This window comes from Megascapheus bottae, chromosome 20 (assembly GCF_031878675.1).
Source record: "Megascapheus bottae isolate mThoBot1 chromosome 20, mThoBot2.hap1, whole genome shotgun sequence".
Lineage (NCBI taxonomy): Eukaryota > Metazoa > Chordata > Mammalia > Rodentia > Geomyidae > Megascapheus > Megascapheus bottae.
The window spans coordinates 19,236,652-19,257,614 of NC_143528.1; the positions used below are offsets into that span (position 1 = coordinate 19,236,652).

General features: G+C 40.6%; 1 protein-coding gene across 1 annotated transcript; it reads right to left on the bottom strand.

The window, feature by feature from the left end:
* Positions 1-592: 592 nt before the first annotated feature.
* On the bottom strand, positions 593-19,144 carry Cyp4v2 (cytochrome P450 family 4 subfamily V member 2). Its single transcript, XM_090354061.1, has 11 exons — positions 18,906-19,144; positions 15,765-15,877; positions 14,354-14,439; positions 13,183-13,373; positions 12,258-12,327; positions 9,743-9,869; positions 7,004-7,189; positions 5,881-5,983; positions 2,881-3,015; positions 2,610-2,789; positions 593-918 (listed from the first exon to the last, which is right to left on the bottom strand). Exons 1-11 carry the CDS (start codon positions 19,117-19,119, stop codon positions 746-748), a joined length of 1,578 nt encoding a protein of 525 aa, XP_090210187.1. The 5' UTR covers positions 19,120-19,144; the 3' UTR covers positions 593-745.
* Positions 19,145-20,963: the final 1,819 nt, after the last annotated feature.

Below are 20,963 nucleotides of genomic sequence, written 5' to 3' on the forward strand. Positions count from 1 at the left end.
TGTCAGAAGGAATCTGTTCAATACAGGTAATAATAAACAGAAGAGGACAAGGGCATATTAAAAAGGAATGTCAACATGCGAATGATCTGCTCCGGGTAGTAAAATCTGAAAAGTCCTATAATTATAATTATCATTACTGTTGTCACTGATAACATTTTTTAAACCTAAGCCCCTTAAGTCAAACTATTTAATTAGGCTCACCTGGCAACTCAGGCGGCTTAGGTCTGAAGACTGTGGTTTGAATCCAGCCTAGGGAAGGAAAGTCTGTGAGATGTTTGGCTCCAATTTACCACCAAAAAGCTGAGAACAGAGCTCAGGCTCAAGTGGTAGAGCACAAGTCTCAAGCAAAGCAAAGTTCAGGGACAGTGATAAGGCCAGTTCAAGCTCTTGGACCAGCTACAGATAGACAGACAGACAGACATGCAACCTCAATTAAACTACATCCTTCGCGTCAACCAGATTAACTGGGATTGCCCTGTGAGTTTCTCTTTTGAGAAACCTGATAAATGTTTATTTGGGTGCTGACTGAACCTCAATGGCTCACAGTATTTCAAGAGCATGAGTAAAATAACAACTACAACAACAACAATAATAACAGTAGAAAGGCTTCTCTTTGATAGAGTAGGTTCCAAGCACAGCAGAATAACAAGGTAATGAGGTCTGGAAATTCAGCATACCAGATTCATGTTCTATAAATTGTCCCTTACAGAATGACTTTTTCTTGGCTCAGCCTGGGAACATAGTTTTAGGATTTAGCTGTATTTCTCCTCTTCAGCTTGATCCAGATACCATTAGTTGGCCGAAGAATCAAATCTCCTGACAGGCCAAGTTCTTCTCTTTTCTGGTTCGATTCCACCCAAAAGCGTCTCAGGACACAGGAAAGAATGGTCTTTTCTTCCATGATAGCAAACTTCTGACCTTCAAATTAATATAAGAACCACTTCTTAAATTACAGGTACAACTAAATATGAGAAAGGAGAACCCTTCTTGCAGGAAGAAGCAATGTGATAATTTCACAGAGGCCCTAAAAAACTCAGAACCACTTTAGTTGTTTTTAAAAATGAAGATTTTTAAGTAGCCTTTTCTGCTTTCACTCAGTGTGCTTAATTAACTGAGGTGGGCCAAAACTCTCTATTTTTATCAGTAGAGTGGACCCTGCATTCACATCAGTTCTCTAACTGCAGTTTCATCTGATCAGGGATCAAAAATAGTTGGAAAGAAGATGCATCTCTATTGAACATGTGCAGACTGCTTTTTTTGTCATTTCTCCTAAACAATGTGGTACATCAACTATTTACATAGCATTTGTACTTTTGTTAGATGTTGCAAGCAACCTAGAGACCAATCTAGAGCACACAAGAGTACAAATTAAGTTATATATAAATACTACCACATTTTGTACAAGGAATTTGAGCATCTTGGTATCCATGAAAGATCATGCTAAAATCCATTCCCTGAGCATGCCAAAGGATGACTATACCTCAGAAGAATTCCAGTCTCATTCAAGCTTGAGAATAATTATGATAAATTACTTTCCATGACTCTTTAATTTACTATACATTTCACCAAGTACACTTCAGATTCATACACCTAAATCTAGCCTCAGTTGGCTAATGTCAGCATTTATGGAAAAGATAAAATACTAGAACTACAAGTGCTTATAATGCATGGTGACGTACATTCATTTCCCTAGGTATTTCAAGTAGCCACTTGGTAAGCATTCTTTGTTTTCACTTTATATGATGCAACTCTTAAAGATAAGCAGAAAAAAAAGTTATGCCTGACTAGTCAATATAATTTCTTTTTGTGTGGGGGGGAGTCATGAGGCTTGAACTCTGGGCATGAAAGTTGTCCCTGAACTCTTCAGCTCAAGGCTACCACCCAACTTTTGAGCCACAGCCCCACTTCCCATTTTCTAGTGATTAATTGGAGATAAGAGTATTGCTGAGGCTGGTTTGAAATGAGATCCTCAGATCTCAGCCTCCGGAGTAGCTAGGATTACATGTATGAGCCACCACACCTGGCTAGCCAATATAATTTCTATCACAATAATTCCATGCTTCTTTAGTCTCAATATTTTAATAATATTATAGAACTGATTAGGTGTTCTCCTAAGGCCGATGTGTCCACATCCAAAATTCCTAAGTAGAAAACCTATGCCAGAGAATTTCATGCTGTGACAACCTTTAGAAACACAGTCCTAAAAGAGGACATAAACATAAAATGGTTAAACTTAAGTAAAATTAAGGTTTAATGAGGTGGGGCCTAATACAAGTGGAAAGAGTTAACTAAACTCAGGTACACACAGAGGAAAGACCAAGTGAAGACTCTTTATGAACAAACGAGAGACCTCAAAAATAAGTAAATAAATAATAACCCTATGGACATCTGACAGCACAGGAAAAGAAAAGTTCTGTGGTTTAAACTGTGTCCTGTCTACAGTGCTTTATTAGGTCAACCCTAGCAAAACACTATACTTTTGACAGTCCTATTTTAAAACTATAATGTCAAATGGATGGACCCCAATGTTTAAGACTTTTGCACATGAGAAATATAAAACCACAGCTCACAGAAAGCCTTGGTAGAAACATAGTCATGTGGATACAAACCTATACAGTTCCGTGGTCCAGCAGAGAAGGGCACGTACGAGTATGGGTGGCGTCCTTGGACATTCTCAGGAAAGAACCGTTCTGGCTGAAATTCCTCGGGGTCTGGGAAGTGCTTTGGATCTCTATGCAAAGCATAGGGAATGATGACTGCTTCCGTGCCTTTCCATACCTTGTAACCCGCTGCCAACAAGAGATGACAGGTTATAAAAGAGGTCCAACACAGGCATGGGACATGAAATTCACTCTCCCCGCGACTGTACAGAACACATACCCACTTCACAGTCTTCAGAAAGACTCCGGGCAAAAAAAGGGACAGAAGGAAAAAGGCGAAGAGTCTCCTTAATGACGCATTCGAGATATTTAAGCTTCTTCAAATCTTCTAAAGTAGCAAGGCGATCAGACTTCCCTGGTTTAAAATCAGAGTAAACAGAAAAGAATGAGCTGGCTATGAGCAGCATCATGTCCTTAATCCAAGCTACTCCGGAGGCTGAGACCTGGAGGATCAATATTTGAAGCCAGCCCAGGCACAAAAGACAAGACTCAATCTCTAACTAATTAACCAGTAAAATACCAAGCTGGAGAGTGCAGAGAGAGAGTGGAGAGAGAGAGAGAGAGAGAGAGAGAGAGAGAGAGAGAGAGAGAGAGAGAGAGAGAGAGAGAGAGAGAGAGAGAGAGAGAGAGAGAGAGAATCTGAGCTTGAGGTAAATAAGGCTGTCCAAAAAGAGTATATGACTAAAAATACAGCTATAGCCAGGCACCAGTGGCTCATACCTGGGATCCTAGCTATCAGAAGACTGAGATATGGGGATCAGGTTTAAAGCCTGTCTATGAGACTTATCTCCAATTAATCACAGAAAGAAAAAAAAAAAGCTGGAAGTGGTGCTGTGGCTCAAAGGATAGAGTGCTAGCCTTGAGCTCGGTGACAAAGCCCAAGCCCAGAGTTTGAACTCCAGGAGTAGACAAAAACAAACACACACACACACACACACACACACACACACACACACACACACACACACAAAACCCACTATAGTAGAATGTCAAATATTATGCATAATGAGAAAAAGAATATACTAAGTAGAAGAATCAGACACAAATACACACGTATTGTAGAATACCTTTTCTAGAAAGAAAGCAAACTTGAGGCTAAGGGTTGAGGAAAGGAGAGAAATGGTAAAAGGCTGCTTTTGGGTGTTGAAAACACTTGAAATTAAAGATAAAAGCTTCACAACACTGTGAATGTATTAAGCATCATGGAAATATGTGTCTTTAGATGTTCGTTTTTATGCTCTGTGCCATTCATTTCTATTATAAAACCAATGAAAGTAAGTAATACTTGCAACTCAGTAGCCAAAAGTTTTAGAACTGCTCAATAAGGGAAAATACAAACTACAGTGATTGTAGTAAGAAAATGGTGTTACTAATTTTGCAAGAGTACTGGCAAAACTAGAAAGATGTGGCAATTGCAGAGGACATAAAAAATGTGTTTAGGTAGGGCAGTGATGGAATTTAATTCAGGATCTCAAGTTTGGTAAGCAGTTTTCTCCCACTGAGCCATGCTTCCAATTCTACTTTTCACTGGCTTATTTTTCAAATAGAGTCATTTTCCTCCTGTCAGGGTATGTTCCTGTAGCACAACGCATCTATTTTATGTTTCTTGTTGTTCTTATGGTGACAGGCATGCACTGCTATGTCCAGCAGCCTCTGTGGAGATGGAGCTTTTATTTCCCCCCTAATTAGTGACCTGGAATTATGATAGTCCCAAGTTAACCCTCCCAGAATATTTTGAATGGAAAGTAAGCATGTGCCACCACTCCCAACTATAAGTTAAGAAAGGTTCTAGTGAACTCTTCTCCCTAGGGTAGGTTGGAAATACAGATCCACCCTGTCTCAGCTTCCAAAGTAGCTAAGATTGCTGGTGTATGCCATTAGTACCTGGCTGCTACTTCTTTTCTCTATGAAATTGAATCAGATACCACAATGATGGTTGGGTAAAAGTGATGGGAGCTCCCTGAAAGGTAACCAAAAATAACAGTTTCTAATCCTTTAGATCTGTAAATATTATCTTATGTGAGAAAGACTCATTTGGGAAAATATGTAAAATTTGAAAATTCTCTTGGATGATTCCAGTAGGACTCTGATTGCAATCACAAGTATCTTTGTTATGCATCACACACACACACACACACACACACACACACACACACACACACCCCATAATGTGAAGACTGAGACAGAGGTTTAAGCAATGATATACCCATAAGCCATGGCAATCACAAGAAATTTAAGAAGCAAGAAATGGTTTTCTTTTTAAAGAAGCACAGTCTTGACAACATATCGATTTGGACTTCTGGTATCCAAACTTATCAAGAAAGTAAATTTCTGTTGTGTTAACCCTCACCATTTCATTTTGTTAGGATTTCTACCGGAGTCTAATATAACCCTACTTCCCCTTTCTTCATGCTCTGAGAATGAGCCTGATGCCTAGAAAAAGCAGCAAGGCGACAAGATAGTAGAGATGGGAGAAAGAGATGAGCAAATATGAGATTTGGGGACATCTCTACTGGCATCAGCCTAAGTCTCTACCTCCAGATTGCTTGTGCAATAGAAATGTACCGGTCGTCAACTTCACACACCTCTTCAATTTGTGGTCAAAAGCAGCTGCATACCAAAGAGCTTTTCTTTACCTTTATAGATAGTTTTACCTGCTTCTCTGACCTCACAAATTAAATCATTTTTTTCAACCTGCTCAAAGATAAAGCCCAGGCAGGACACTTTATATGCATGTGCTTATTTTACATATTAACCGGTTGGATGGTGAGGCAATCACTTTGATTTGTGCCTCCAAGGTCTAGAGCAAGACAGTCACTTACAAAGAGACTGCTGAATGCCTGCAAGGGATTACTAAAGGGCTTACAGAGGGGAAATTGGTCTTACATGGGCCTTTTGTGTTTATGATTATGGCTGTAGAATAGGTCTTCCTAGATGGTCTTTTATTTTTGTCAGTCCTGGGCTTGAACTCAGGGCCTGAACATTGTCCTTGGGCTTTCTCAAGGTTAGAGCTCTACCATTTGAGCCACAGCATCACTTCTGGCTTTCCTTGTATGTGATACCAAGGACTCAAACCCGGGTCTTCATGCATGCTAGCCAAGTACTCTATCTACCACTAGGCTAAACTCCCAGCCCTAGATGGTCTTTAAATGAACAAGAATAACATTTGCTCGAAAGGTCTTAGGACCTGCAATAGAACTAGCAAAGAGTCTAAACATACCAAAAATTTCATCCAGTTCATTATCCACTTTTTTCTGGACTTCTGGATAAGAACCCAAAAGGTATAAGGCCCAGTTTATTGCAGCTGCAGTGGTATCATGGCCCTACAAATGTAAGGGGAAAATGTATTGTGATTAGGAGTGGCTATATACATCTTTTGATTTCTCTCTACATTTGACAACTGTAGTGTGACTGTAGAATATGAACTATTCCTGTGGTGCATGTCACCTCAATGAGAAACAAACAAACACACTCCATTCCTAAGCAGAAACTCCTGCTTAGGGATGACCTTTGCAAACCTATAAACTTAACTACTCAGGAGATCTGGGGATCAAGGTTCAAAGCCAGCCAACCCAGAAAGGAAAGTCCATGAGACTATTATCTCCAATTAAGCATCAAAACAATAAAAACAGAAGAACTAGCCTTAGGAGACAGAACCCAGGCTTTGAGTGCAAGCCCTAACACTGGCACACACACACACACAAAGATGACATTTTCAGTGCTTTACAGTGCCATGCATTGCAGGAAATAGCTAATCTGTGCTAATGAGGTGGGTAGACCAACGACTCTTGGTGATCTAAACCTTTTTTAAGAGGCTAAATGACCGGCATAGTTCTCTCCTTCTTGCCCTGGCAATATAGATTTGACTATTGATGTAAAACTTAAATGTGGTTCCTAGCACTATTCTCCACACCAATAGGTTGATAATAAACAACTCATTGAATTCTTGTTGAGTGTTAGCCAAATACTAAGTAGGTCCCAGAAATGAATCTTTGCAGAAACTCCAGGAAATGTGAATTGCTATTATTCATCTTTGAGGATAAAAAAACATATGTCAAATGACTTTCCCACTAGACAGACAGTCTAACAGAAATAAAAGAAAGAACTTGCTGCTGAGTCAACCATCTTGTGAAAAATACCTTCTGAGGAAGAAAGTTCATGTAGTATTTAATCAATGCTTAAGTATTATCATTTCTTATGATAATATAAAGTCTTTCTTGCTTCACAATGCTGAGATAATTGATTGTGAAGCTTAGCAAGCAATGTAGACATCTCAATAAGCTACACCCTGAGTTGCTGAATCTGTTCATGATGCCAGAAAGCACCCTGAAAATACAGAATACCTCAAACATGAAGGTATCAACTTCCTCTCGAATATCGTCATGACTTAGCTTGTTTCCATCATCATCAGTCACACTTAAGAGTAAGTCTAGAAAAGCCTTGCGTTTCGTTTTGGAGGGGATGGAGTTACCGTCACCATTGCTATATTCATCTGTTGCTTTCATTTCCCTGGCCCGATCAGCAATGACCTGTGTGATTTCAATGACAGTCATGTGAGAGTTTGTTTGGACTAGGTGAAAGCTACATTTTCCTATGAAGGCATGTGCATTTTCTTCAACTTGTTGTCTCCAAAATCTTTCCTACCCTTTCCAGGCTCATAACCCGGGTTCTCTTAAATTCCAGTAAAGATTTCTGTTAAGATTTAGAGATTTATTCGACCAAACTATAAAAATAGCTGGGTGCTGGTGGATCACACCGATAATCCTAACGACACAAAAGACTGTAATTTGAGGATTGTGATTCAAATCCAGTCTAGGCAGAAAAGTCTGTGAGACTTCTGTCTCCAATAAACCATCCCCCAAAAATCCAGAAGTGGAGCTGGGGTAGAATGCAATCCTTGAGTAAAATGAACTGAGAGACAATGCCAAGCTCCTGAGTTCAAGTCTCAGGGCCAGCATACATATAAACACTATATAAAATTAATGTCTGAGAAAGACATCATTTTCTTTTTAAAAAAAATTTTTATTGTGATTAATAGAAGGGTTACATTATATTCGCCAGATAGAAAGTGCATTATTTCACAAACATTGATACCCTTTCTCATGACATGGTCCCCATGGTCCCCATTTCCCTCCCACCCTCCCCCCACTTGATTTCCCCCCTTCCCTATCCAATTTCAAATAACCAATTAAGCCCATATAAAATATATCAGATAACAAGGTGAAAAATTGTAACAATATGAAATAACCAGGGGATGGCAAAAGAGATGAGCGATAACATAGTACATTAAGGACAACAGTCACTCATATGGTCCTTACATTTAGTGTCATACTATTTGGCCTAATGTCTCTAGATTTTGTTCTATTGTAAATCTCTGCTAGGAGAGCCCAAGGTTTCTATTGATTATGACAAATGAGGGAGACTACTGGGCCTATGTTCCTTTGAGTCTGGCTTACTTCATTTAATATGATTTTTTTCTAAGGAAAGACATCATTTTCAAATGCCAAATTTGTAATCCTCCTATCACAGGAATACACTCATACACTACTAAATTGTACCCTAGACATTTGAGTGTGCTGAGAAAAAGTGTAAGTGGCAGAGATAAAGAAATTATTATACTTCTAGAATCATTCTAGATAACTTCTAATTACCTGTTGTGTTAGAAAAGAAACAGTAGCTGAATGCACTAGTGTACTGTCCTGAGGCCTGCATGGCTTCTTCACTCATCTCTCCACTGGCATCCTAGGGAGACCTTCATCCTGGCTGCCCTTACCACCTCCCTCTTAAATCTATGCATTGTTCTCGTTTCCATTTACCAGTTAACATTCCAATACATTAACAATTCACTGTCCTTCTCCAGTAACCTTGCCCCATTCTGCCTGCAATTCACTAAGGAATACTAAGATATTAAGGTGTAGAATGTAAGTGCAAAATGCAACCTCTTTGCTCTTTCTTCAAGTGATTAGGTGGTGGCAAGTTCAAGCCCATATCACACTCATTTACCATAGACTGCTTTTTTTTCTGTCATTTAATCTGTTGGTGGCAGGGATTTTCTTACCATAAGGGAACAATTCTAATCTGATCTAAAAATAATTTTAATCTTAACCAAAGTTTATAGCAAAGAAAGAAAATATTTTCTTAGAACTTTAAATAACTTTGTACCTCTGTATATTTTCAAGCAAATTTTGCTTTTCAAAAAAATTAATCTTTTTCTTTCTTTCTTTCCTTTTTCTGGAAGGGGTAAGGGTTCTGGGGATTTAAACTCATAACTCTTTGCTTGATGGTTGGCTACTTTACTACTTAAGGCATGCCTTCACATCTCTTTTACTTTAGTTATTGTTTCAGATTCTGTCTCACGTTTTTGTCCTGGCTTTAGGCCCAATCCTCCTACTTATGCCTTCTACATAGCAAGAATTACATATATAAACTACTAATGCCCAGCTTATTTACTGAGATGGTGGTCTAAGTATTCGCTGGCTTCCAACTATGTTCCTTGTGATCTCTACTTCACTTTGAGTAGCTGGGAACACAGGCATAAGTCATAAATCCAAGCCTCATAAGCATATATTTGACACAATGACTGATATACCATATTCAAAGCAAAATCCCTATCTCCTGGTAATTTTTTTTCAGTTTGAAATAAAGTAGTAGTATTTAGCTTTTAAAAGACATTACTTTAAATGTCTGTGACTACTCCAAACAATCTCCGAATGACTCAAATCCTAAAGAGTAGGCTCCTTCCCTACTCTGTTTCTGTCATTTGCTACAGTGTTTAGCGTTCAGAATGTACTTGGTCAATTCCAATTGAATATAGCATTTGAATGTAAGCACGCCAACCACTTTCCCCACTGGTGTTCAGCTCCACTTTTATTTTTTTGTGACTCCCCATGTTGGCCTCCACTTGTTGTGTTAACAATACATACATACTTACTTACAAAACAAGTGTGGAAAAGAATGTTGGTGATGGTGGCACATTATTGTAAATCCTTTTAATGTTACTAACTTATACAAGAACAGGTACCATGGTGAATCTCACGGTAAGTAAACTTTACCACAACAAGAAAACACCAGTGATTACTTACATTGTTTGTAAAAGTATGTAAGATCTTAAGTCCTCTTTTATGCTCCCATCCTTCTTTAAACATCAGGTACCAAAGGTCAAGCCAGAACCAGGGCATCTTCATTCTCCGATGTATCATATCACTCATCCTATCAATACAGGATAAATACACCCTTTGTCACATCAGAAATCAGTAAATTTCTTGAGTACTTACTTGATCTTATGTGGTTTACATGAAAGTAAGAACTAAGAATGATATGAACAATATTCAAAATTATTAAGGACTCTATGATTAGTGCTAAGGACCAAGCTACAGCATATCCAATGAATCCTCGTGTGTGTGTGTGTGTGTGTGTGTGTGTGTGTGTGTGTGTGTGTGTGTGTGTGTGTGTCTTTCTATCTGTGTATCCATTTATACTCATTCCTCTTTACATGTATGAAGACCCACTATAAAATGATATCTATGGCTAGGACTGTAGCTTAGTGGTAGATTGGATGCCTAGCAAACATGAAACCCTGGGTTCAATTCGTTGGTGTCACATAAGCAAAAATAGCTGGAAGTAGTGATGTAGCTCAAGTGGTAGCCTTGAGCATAGAGAGGCTCAAGTTCGAGCCCAGGCCCCGAGTTCAAGCCCTAGGACTGGCAAAAAAAAAAGGAAGAAAGAGAAAGGAAGAAAGAGAGAGAGAGAGACAGAGAGAGAGAGAGAGAGAGAGAGAGAGAGAGAGAGAGAGAGACAGAGACAGAGACAGAGAGAGAGAGACAGAGACAGAGAGAGAGACAGAGAGAGAGAGAGAGACAGAGAGAGAGACAGAGAGAGAAAGAAGAAAGAAAGAAAGAAAGAAAGAAAGCAAGAAAGAAAGAAAGAAAGAAAGAAAGAAAGAAAGAAAGAAAGAAAGAAAGAAAGAAAGAAAAGTAAAGGAAGGAGGGAAGGAAGGAAGGAAGGAAGGAAGGAAGGAAGGAAGGAAGGAAGGAAGGAAGGAAGGAAGAAAGGAAGGAAGGAAGGAAGACAGGGAAGGAGAGATGCTATCTACAGATGGCCTGTGATCTGTGCCTGTGTTTCTCTAGAGTGTCTTCAACTTTCCAAGCCTGCCTGAGGTTTTTGTATCAAAAGTGCACAGACAAACTTTGCCTTCTTTCACAATCCAAATGCATGTTAAATAATGATGTGTTGCATGGCTTCCCTGAGCACATCACTCTCATTTCCAGGGACTGGGCAGGACCTGTACTCCATCTCCTTTAGGACCCATCCTTCCCAGAGGTTCCCCTTGGCCTCTTTATCTATACAGCACACCCCTGTCCTCCCATTAGTCTCACCTGTATCTTCTTGTCCTAAGCCAGTATTACAATTCATAAGTTTACCTTGGTTGACTCGATGCCTAGTTCCACTATTCATTCATTCTGCTTTTTGTGGTTGGTGTTATTTGTTTTTATGGTCTTGGGGTTTGAACTCTGGGCGTGGGAGCTGTCCCTGTGCTTTTCAGCTCAAGGCTACCAGTCTACCATGTTGAGCCATAGCATCACTTCTAATTTTCTGTTGGTTAACTGGAGATACGAGTCTCACAGACTTTCTTGCCAAGGCTGGCTTTGAACTGCTCAGATCTCTGCCTGCTGAGTAGCTAGGATTACAGATGTGAACCACTGGCACTCGGCTATTCATTCTGTTTTGAGCAATACTGTAAAATTAATTAGTACCTTCTACAATGCTTACCAGATTGCACATGTTCAATTAATATTTACTAAACTGAAATCAGATGTGCAGTGGGTTTAGAGATAGAATATATTACATCCTAATAGCTAAACTGCAAGCAATATTAAAGTAAAAATCGATTGCTTCTGATAAGAAAGTGTTATGTTGCCAAAAATATAGGAAAGGAAAACAAAAAAAGAAGCAAAGTGCTACAGGAAAGAAAAGTTAACTCTTTAGTATGGCTTCGTATAGCTTTTTTCTTTAAATAATGTTTACATGTTAGTGATTATCATACTGCAAAACTTATTTATTTTGTTATTTAGTATTGCAGTGTAATTTCAGTACCTAAGAAAATAATCATTTTAATCATATCTCAATGCGTCATAAGTTATGTAACTACTCCTCTATTACTAAAATACGTGCTTAGGACAGAACAGTTTAAGGGGTGGCACTGGCCAAGATATATTTATCAAGTGATATGCTAAACTTTAACCTGCGTGAACAACTATTTAAATAAAAATTTTAAAACTGAAAATAAATGAATAAAAGACACAGTTAAGCCATGAGGCTAGTTTTTAGTTTATTATCTCATTTTTCTGCTTTGGTTTAACTTCATTTTGTGTTGTGCTGTATTGTATTGTGCTTGACATGGGGTCCTATTAAATAGCTCAGGCTGGCTCATGTAGCACTGGCTTGCCTTGAACCCACCATCCTCCTGCCTCAGTCTCCTGAATGCTAGGATTAGATATTTTATTTACAATAAAAATATACAACACAGACACAAGCAATTAACTAGATCTGAATAGCCTAACTCCATCCTAACTTAATAATTAAAGGGACTCCACTTACCTGTAAACTGCACGGACGTACTCAGAATCACCATTGGTTTGAGCACCAATATTCTTCCCCATAGCTGTTTCTGTAAGACACAGGGGAGAAACAGACATATGAATTATCTACTCAGGTTTATTTTTTCAATAGCAGCCACTGAAAGGACATGAACACTCTTCTATTCTCCCACATTTTCCAATTACTATTCTCCTCTGCTCTTTTTTTTTCCCTAAGGGAGAATTCAAATAATGTAATTCCTTAGAAAGGCAAAGTCCACATTCAACAACATAAATACCAAGAAATGGATACTTGCAAAGGATGGAGTGGACTCAAGGGAAAGAGGGTAGACAAATGAAGAGAAGGAAAAGATGAGACTACAGTCAAGAATTCAGTGTGTATCCCACAAAATAAAGAAAAGTGAGAGATCAGAAGATGAAAGGGGTGGATGAGAATCTTGGCTCTGCTCTTTTTGTTTTTGTTTTTGTTTTTTTTGCCAGTCCTGGGCTTGAGCTCAGGGCCTGAGCACTGTCCTTGGACTTTCTCAAGGCTAGAGCTCTACCACTTGAGCCTCAGCACCACTTCCGGCTTTTTTCTATGTATGTGGTACTAAGGAATCGAACCCGGGTCTTCGTGCATGCTAGGCAAGCACTCTACCACTAGGCCAAACTCCCAGCCCTGACTCTGCTCTTTTTGTACCTTCTGTTTCTCCTACTTCCTGCTCCTGATCTTTCTCTCTTTAGTTGCCACAAGCTGGCAAAGGTGATCTATTCACTATCCTTGGAGTGGCTGCTGCCTCTAGAATGGCTAATTTATCAGTAATATGACCATGAGAAATCCTGGGTCCTTTCTAGCTTTTCATTTGCCTTCCTCATGAAAGGTTATTTTCTAATTGAGCCATTTTATCTCTACACCATTGCTTGAGATACAAAGTAATCTGACTTACCACATATTATGTCTAAAGCACAAAGAGTGATGGAGAAAAAGCAGTTAAATGCTTCCTGATCAACATGCTTTTCAAGCTTTTTAACCAATATATTTGCATGTTCATTCATGACATCAAAAAAATCTTCAAGGATTGTAAAATGGAAAGTGGGTGTCAACATTTTTCTCCGGGAGCGCCACTTGCTTCCTGTACTAAAAGTGCAATACAATGGTTACAAATTTTAAAAAGGAGTAATATCCCAAATAAATAGCCCGTGAATCTGATGAATTGCTTTCATGACAGATACAATATTCACATACAGTTACAAACTGTGACTCTCTTAAGACATTCTATAAGACTAAGCGTTAAAATAGCATTGATACAATAGATGTCTTTAGGATCTTTTTTTCTCATTTCTGAGTTTTTACAAATAAGATTTATTTTCTTCTTTTTCTATAGGGAACTTAGTTCTTGGATACCTACAATGGTCCATGGCTTTACGTAATTTCCACTGTTGGAATTTTCCAGCGCCCATTAGACATTTACTGTGTTTGGCTCACTGAGCCTGGGCAAATAGGCTGGAGTTGTATTTCTACATGACAGGTCAGGTGGAGGATGACGTTCACTGCACTCACTCTACGTACTTTCCTGGAAGCTGACTGCCATTGGCTTTTCAAGCCTTTTCTGCCCTAACTCCTCTGCATTACTGCACTTTAATATGAAGATTTCCTAGTACTTCTTGAAATGTGGGTGATACTCATCACTGAATACCAGAGCTAGAGATTACCACCTAGCATAGACTTCCACGTGTTAAAGGCCCAGTGTCGGCAGGACCTTTCTTTCCAGCCTTCTTAGTCCTTCTTTTTTTTTTTTTTTTTTTTTTTTTGTTGCCAGTCCTGGGCTTGAGCTCAGGGCCTGAGCACTGTCCTTGGATTTTCTCAAGGCTAGAGCTCTACCACTTGAGCCTCAGCACCACTTCTGGCTTTTTTCTATGTATGTGGTACCGAGGAATCGAACCCGGGTCTTCATGCATGCTAGGCAAGCACTTTAACCACTAGGCCAAATTCCCAGCCCCTTCTTAGTCCTTCTTGACAACAGTTTTACTATAGAAAAATTATCTTCATCCAATTGCCGAAACAATATACTGTAAAAGTAACTCTATGAAATAGCTTTATAATATACAATGACCTACCTTGTAAGAAGCCCCAGGCCAAGCCATGGCTCTAGAAATTTGTACATAAAGGACTTGTCAATTTGCTTTGAACTGTTTAAGATTACCTTAGGAAGAGAAAACAAAAAAATATTTGAGAAATAAAGACATGAAAGAAACTTAAGTATAGTACCTGTTTAGGACATGACACCTTAAAGTAATGTTTCACAGACTTTATTTTCTCTAGTTCAATTCCATTCCTGTGCCTTAAAGAACTTCCACCAGAGTTCTGAGCAAGTCTCAGAAACTAAATGGAAAGGTGTAAAATAAAAAGGTGACCCATGGTTCTTGATGAACTATGAGCCATGTATAGGACATTTAACAAGGATGGAGGGAACAAGAGAAGGTAGAAAGTTGTCTCTGGAGGATGGCCTTGACCAGAGAAATAGAAATTGTGGGTGTGTTCTTAGATTAATTGACTTTGAGGCATTCGAGTAGCGATGGTTTGAAAACAAGTGGGAGGTTCAGGATAAGAACTAAGGTAAGAAAGGCAGACACTGGTGATTTATGTCTAGAATTATAGCTACTCAGGGAACTGAGATCTGAAGATCTCAGCCTGGTGAGAAAAGTTCAGAAATGTTTATCTCCAGAGTAGAGCTGTGGCTCGAGTGGTAGAACACAGCCTTGATTGAAAAAGCTAAGAAACAGTGCCCAGGCCCTGGATTCAAGCCTTACTAACAGCATGCGCATGCGCACACACACACACACACACACACACACACACACACACACACACACACGTACACAAGTTAAGGCATGTATTTGACATATTGGAGAATATGGTTAACATTGAAAATCAGATGGAGGCTGGGATTTCCTTAAGTCAAGATAAAGAAGAAGGAATGAACATGTAGGACCAAATATGGACACATTGATTCCACTTTTGCTACCTGGCCATGTCCTTTTTATTTTCCTATTACAAGATAATTTCCTCAGTACACAGGAATGAGTGCAGAGACCCAAACTTTCTGTAAACTGAGGAAACCATTAGCCCAGATTCATAGCATATATCCTGTAAATATGAAATAATATATTTATCACTGGTAGAAAAATGATTCCCTCTGTACCTTGAGGGAAATACATTTTATTAGTTAGGTACTTTAGCATCTTAGAGCAATGTATGAAAGATCACAAACAGTAACCATATGGAACAATCCATTTAGTGTTGCTCAAAACTTTAGGATAAATGTATTGAGACCTGAGGAAAACTGCAAAGGGGTACAGATGCCCCAGTATTTGAACTACTTCTGGAGCACATTCAGTGCCAACAACACAACTCAAAATGTTCAATTGAACTCTCTTTAGATTGAGTCAAAATGAAATTACACTTGTTTGAATTGTGCCTGCTCTCAAATTCAGAGAAAAACACTTATGCTGTTTACCGAATACCTACCTCCACATTTTCTGCCTCATACAGAGCCACCAGAGGCACTGGGCCAATCCAGAGTTTAAGCAGTGGCTCATGGCGATATTCCTCTGTATATTGAATAATCTGCTGGAAAAAGTCTAGAAAAGAAGTATTGCATTTTGAATTCAATCAAGACAAGACTTTAGTTCATCATAATGTGCAGTTGTTCATTATTTCATTTCTATTAATATAGTAGCTATGAGAATTATCACCATTGAAACAAGCTCCAGTGAAAATAGATTTTAACTCCCTACATTATCTTTCTGTGCTTCTAAATTATTTCAAAATATGTACTACCAGAGATATAAATGTAAAACAATGATATTAGCTAAAATGGAATGATTATTGTTGGGTTCTGATATGCCAGAATCTGTACTTTTAAAAACATAACTAGGAAGTGGTGCTGTGGCTCAATGGTACAGCATTAGCCTTGAGCTGAAGAGGTCAGGAACAGCACCCAGTCCCAGAGTTCAAGTCCATAACTGACAAAAATTGGTAGGATCACAGCCTGAAGTTAGCCCCAGAAAAATAAAGTAACCAAAAAATAGCTTGAGCATGGATGAACGCTAAGAGAGCTTTCTGAGAAACTGCAATCATGAGATTCTGAGCTCAGTCCACAGTACCAGAAAAGGCAAATAAGCAAACACATTCCTGTACCACCAAGTTAGTGGAACATAGCATTGTATCCAAACTCTAGAACATGGTATCACTGACTCAAAAAGTCTCTTGGATAAAATAGTTGCCAAAGTTATTGTGAAAGGACCTGGATAAAATCTTGGTAGGGTGTCAAAATGTCTTGCTTCATACTGATATGTGGCCTGCCTTGGTCTTTCTGACAAAAAGCCAAGAGCAGTCTGAAAGTGGTTGAAAGCTATCAAGGGCAACATCTGGGAGCAGCTGTGGAAGGCAAACATTAATCCATAGGTTTGGAAAACCAGGGAGTGAGTTCGAAGATCAACCGGAAGTCATGTGAACACTACTCAAAGTCTGCTTACTAGTGTCAGAATACAGACATTACCCACCAAAGGAAAGCTTTGGTCTTTTGTGCTGGAAATAGCATTACTTAGAGAAGAGATGCGTCTTAAAATTTTCTGCTACCTTTGATTTAGTTGAACTCAACAGTGGGCATTAAGAACTTCAGTGAATACTTGATTGGCATCACAGGACTTGTTCTTGTGAAGTTCTACACAATTATCTAGAAACTTTGGGTGAATTAATTTAACTCTTAAAAAACATCTTGGAAGAGTTACTTTTTCTTTCTTCCTCTATCTATCTATCTATCTATCTATCTATCTATCTATCTATCTATTTGGTGAGAGAACTAGGACATAAATCTAAGGCTTGAGCACTGTCTTGAGCTTTGCAGATCAAGGCCAGCATTCTACCAGTTGAGCCAGAGCTACACTTCTAGCTTTTTGGTGGTTAATTGAAGGCAAGAGCCTCATAGACTTTCCTGCCAGATCTAGCTTTGAATCATGATTCTCAGATCTCAGCCTCCTGAGTAGCTAGAACTACAGCATAAGCCATCAGTGCCTGGCTAGAGTTACTTTTACAAGTGTGTGTGTGGAGGGGGCGGGGGAGGATGGTTAACTTAGAGAATTTCAAATATCTACTTAAGTAGCTCAGTCATAAAGATGGAAATTGAGCAGCAAGTTTCTTGGTGTCAAAACCTAGTTCACATTGTTGAAAGAGAAAGTCAAGTTGTGAAAGAGCACTTTGTAGCCTTTTTCATCACATGGGAAGTCACAGCAAGGAAAATTACCTAAACAGTCCAATGGACTCAGAATTTATTTTAATACAGATCTGCCTTATTAACTAAATGTTTTAATTTGTGGAATTCTCCAAAGGAATATATGACATGACTTTCCAAGAATAGAGGTGTGGATGGAAAAGAAACTTGCAGGTTTTAACTATAATCTCCCCCAAAAAACTGTTCTGATTCTGTAATTCTGTAGGTTTAAATACAAAAAAAACACAGCATATCTGGAAAACATATCTGGAAAATATAATATAAAAATTCCTGAGTGAGGGCCGGGAGTTTGGCCTAGTGGTAGAGTGCTTGCCTAGCATGCACGAAGACCCAGGTTTGATTCCTCAATACCACATACATAGAAAAAAAAAAAGCTGGAAGTGGTGCTGTGGCTCAAGTGGTAGAGTTCTAGCCTTGAGAAAAAAAAAGTCCAAGGACAGTGTCCTGAGTTCAAGCCCCATAACTGACAAAAAAAATTTCTGAATAACCTAAGAAAGTATTCTGTGATTAAAAATTATTTGGATTACTGTGACCAGGTTTTAATAACATACATATCACTGCAATCATAAATACTCAGGTATATTGGCAAAGAGTTGCATGTATCTAACAGTTATGAGTAGAAGCTATAATCATCAAACTATATTCAAAAGGCAAAATATATACATATATGTCACCATTATTGGAAATTATATACATAAGGCTTTCTAACCATAGATATAACAAATACCACGGCAGAAAACTCAAGTGAGGTGATACAATGTATCAAAACCCCAAAGATAATAGGTTGCATATGCAGATAGATGCTCAAAGAGCTGAAAAAGTTGAGAATTTTCTCTCTCCTGCATGCAGGGGTCAAAAGAGACACCTGTACATAGAGGATGTCTCGATGTTTTATGTACACAGAAAGTCCGCTGCCAAATCGCCTGAGGTCTGCGTGGCAGAGGTGGGAGCCGCCTTGTCTGTTTTCCACTGTGGGAGACAGCAGAGGGGGGCGCTGGGTTTGAAGGCAGGGACGCTTCTATTCTCATGGCTTTAAAGACAAGCTTTAGAGTTCTGAGCAGCTCCAAATGGGAAAAGCAAAACCAAAAGCAAGCCAGGGGTTTACTGCATTCCCAGAGAGACCAAAACAAAGAGTTCACCGAAGGATATGAAAGCCCCGAGCAATCAGATGACAAGATCTGCATTCAGGAATTCAGCGACATTCAGCATCTCAAGTTCCAGGTATAGGAGAAGCTAAGACTAGGGAGTTCAGGCTTGGGATGTGGCACTGGGAGAGAGTTTGGGTCCTGGTCAAGGGTCAGGGTGCCACAGAGCTCTTGGTTTGGGGTGCGCTGCTCTCCCCCCCCCCCACACACACACTCCCTCTGATCCGTTACCTTTCCCGCAGGGTTTAAACAACAGAGCGTGTCCCACCAAGGGGTAGGCGCGGCCCACGGTTGGTATAGGCCGCATCTGCTGCCATTTCTGCGCGTAGTTCGCCACCAGCTGCAGGAGGTGGAAGAGGATGGTGATGCCAGCGAAGGAGAGGGCGCTGGCTGCTCCCCAGAGAAGCAGCTTCGAACCCAGGAACCCCAGCCAGAGCCCAGTCATCTCCCCAGCAGGCAATCTCCGGGTCCTCGGGGTTGGACTGGCGGGGGGAGTGGGCGGTGTGCAGATAAAAGGCCTCCCGGGGCGGGGCGGGCCGGGGCGGGGCCGGGCTGCTTCCCGGGAGGTCCAACTCCCAAGTTCAAGTGCTTCCCTGGGGTGGGAGAGGGCGGAGGAGGCAGAGGGAGGGGTCGTGGGGACTGGGGCCCGAAGTAGAGAAAAAGCAGGCCCCAGACTCGCTCCGTCTGTCTTCCCCGGGCCGGGGGTGGGCGCAGCGAAGCCTCCGCCCCGAGGTGCCGCAGCCACCCCGGGCGTCCCGAGCGCGCCCCGGGGCTGGAGGGCACTGTACGCTGCGGGCGCCTGCGTCACGCGCGCACCGGCCGCGGGGGGAAAGCGAAAGAGCGGAGCCCGGCGTGTGCGCGCGGGTCGGGGAGGCTGGACCCGGGAGAGAGCCCTTAGCGTGCCGCGGGGACCAAAGAAGGACGCACGCAGGGTGGTTTGGGATGGAGAGATTCGAACTCCCGACCCCCCCCCCCGGACTCCGCAGCTTTCTTTGTGACTCCTCCGCCCCTCCTTCCTCGGGTAGGGATGAGGGGACAGGCCTGTCCAGAGAAAAGGGGTGTTGGCTGTTGTGGCAGTCTTGTGAAGATTAAAGCAGAGAGGCGGTTGGATGGAAATTCAGCCTTTGGAGCACAGATTTCAAGAGTGTGGTGTGGCAGCGCGGGGGGGGGGGGGGGGGGGGCCGGGGGTGACCCCTGATCGCCAACAGCAGTGTTCTCATTTGACCTCGTGGACCTCAGCGACACCACCAAGGACTGCTAAAGCGCACAGGAGAGCCAAGTGAGGCTCCCATCTAGATGTTTTCCAAAATATCTTCCAGCCAGAGCAGAAAAGGATAAAGGAACGGAGGAGGAGTGAGCCAAGAGTTTTCTGTTTGGTTTCCTCCCCCCCCCTTCCCCCACACTCACCCGGCCTTTGGGGTCGGGGAAGCACAGGAGACAGGGGAAAGGTGAAGGGAGGAGTGGATCCTGTTGTCCCCTTTATGTAATTGTGTTCCTACATGATTCCACAGTTACATTTGTTTCTTTGATCTCAGGGCCCGGGCACTGTCCTGGAGCTCTTCTGCTCAAGGCTAGCGCTCTGCCACTTAGAGCCACTGCTCCACTTTAGGTTTTTCTAGTGGTTAACTGGAGACAAAGAGCCTTACAGACCTTCCTGCCTGAGCTGGCCTTAAACCTTCCGATCTAAGCCTCCTCAGTAGCTAGCATTACAGGTGTGGACCACCAGCTCCTGGTTCAAGGGCTTTTTAATGTGCAGAAAACATGCCTAAAGCTTTTCTCCCATTCTGTTTTATTTTTTGCCATCCTTTGTGCTGACATGGAAAGAAGTATATGGTGTATTAAGTGTAAAAAAAAAACTAATAATAAAGTGACAGGGTATGTTATGTAACATATAATTACATTCTTGTATTTTATCAACATTGCTTTAATATGTAAAAGTAATACATTACATTGTTTATATACCCCATATATATAAAATTAACATGTTACATTACTATTGACACAATGATACAGTGGGTAAAAAGATTTCATTCTAAGTAGACTAATGACTGGAAGGAAAAGCACTATGATCAAGATGTGGTACATGCCTGAAATCCCAGCCATAAGGAGAGAGGTTCAGCAGGAGGGTAAAAAATTCAAGACCAGCCTGGGATACATAGTGTAACCTCTTCTCAACAATACTGATGAGTGGGAATGGAGAAGAGAAACTGACAAGTCATTCTGTTCTGTTGAATCCCTTTAGACTTCTTTTTTTTTAATTAATTAATTAATTTTTGTTGGTCATGAAAC

Coding starts and splice junctions, on each gene's coding strand:
- Cyp4v2 (XM_090354061.1), bottom strand. CDS start 19,119: ATGACTGGGCTCTGGCTGGGGTTCCTGGGTTCGAAGCTGCTTCTCTGG. Junction 9,870..12,257: donor TACGTCCGTGCAGTTTACAG/GTAAGTGGAGTC, acceptor CTGTATTGATAG/GATGAGTGATATGATACATC. Junction 3,016..5,880: donor TGAACTGGATGAAATTTTTG/GTATGTTTAGAC, acceptor ATTTTAAACCAG/GGAAGTCTGATCGCCTTGCT.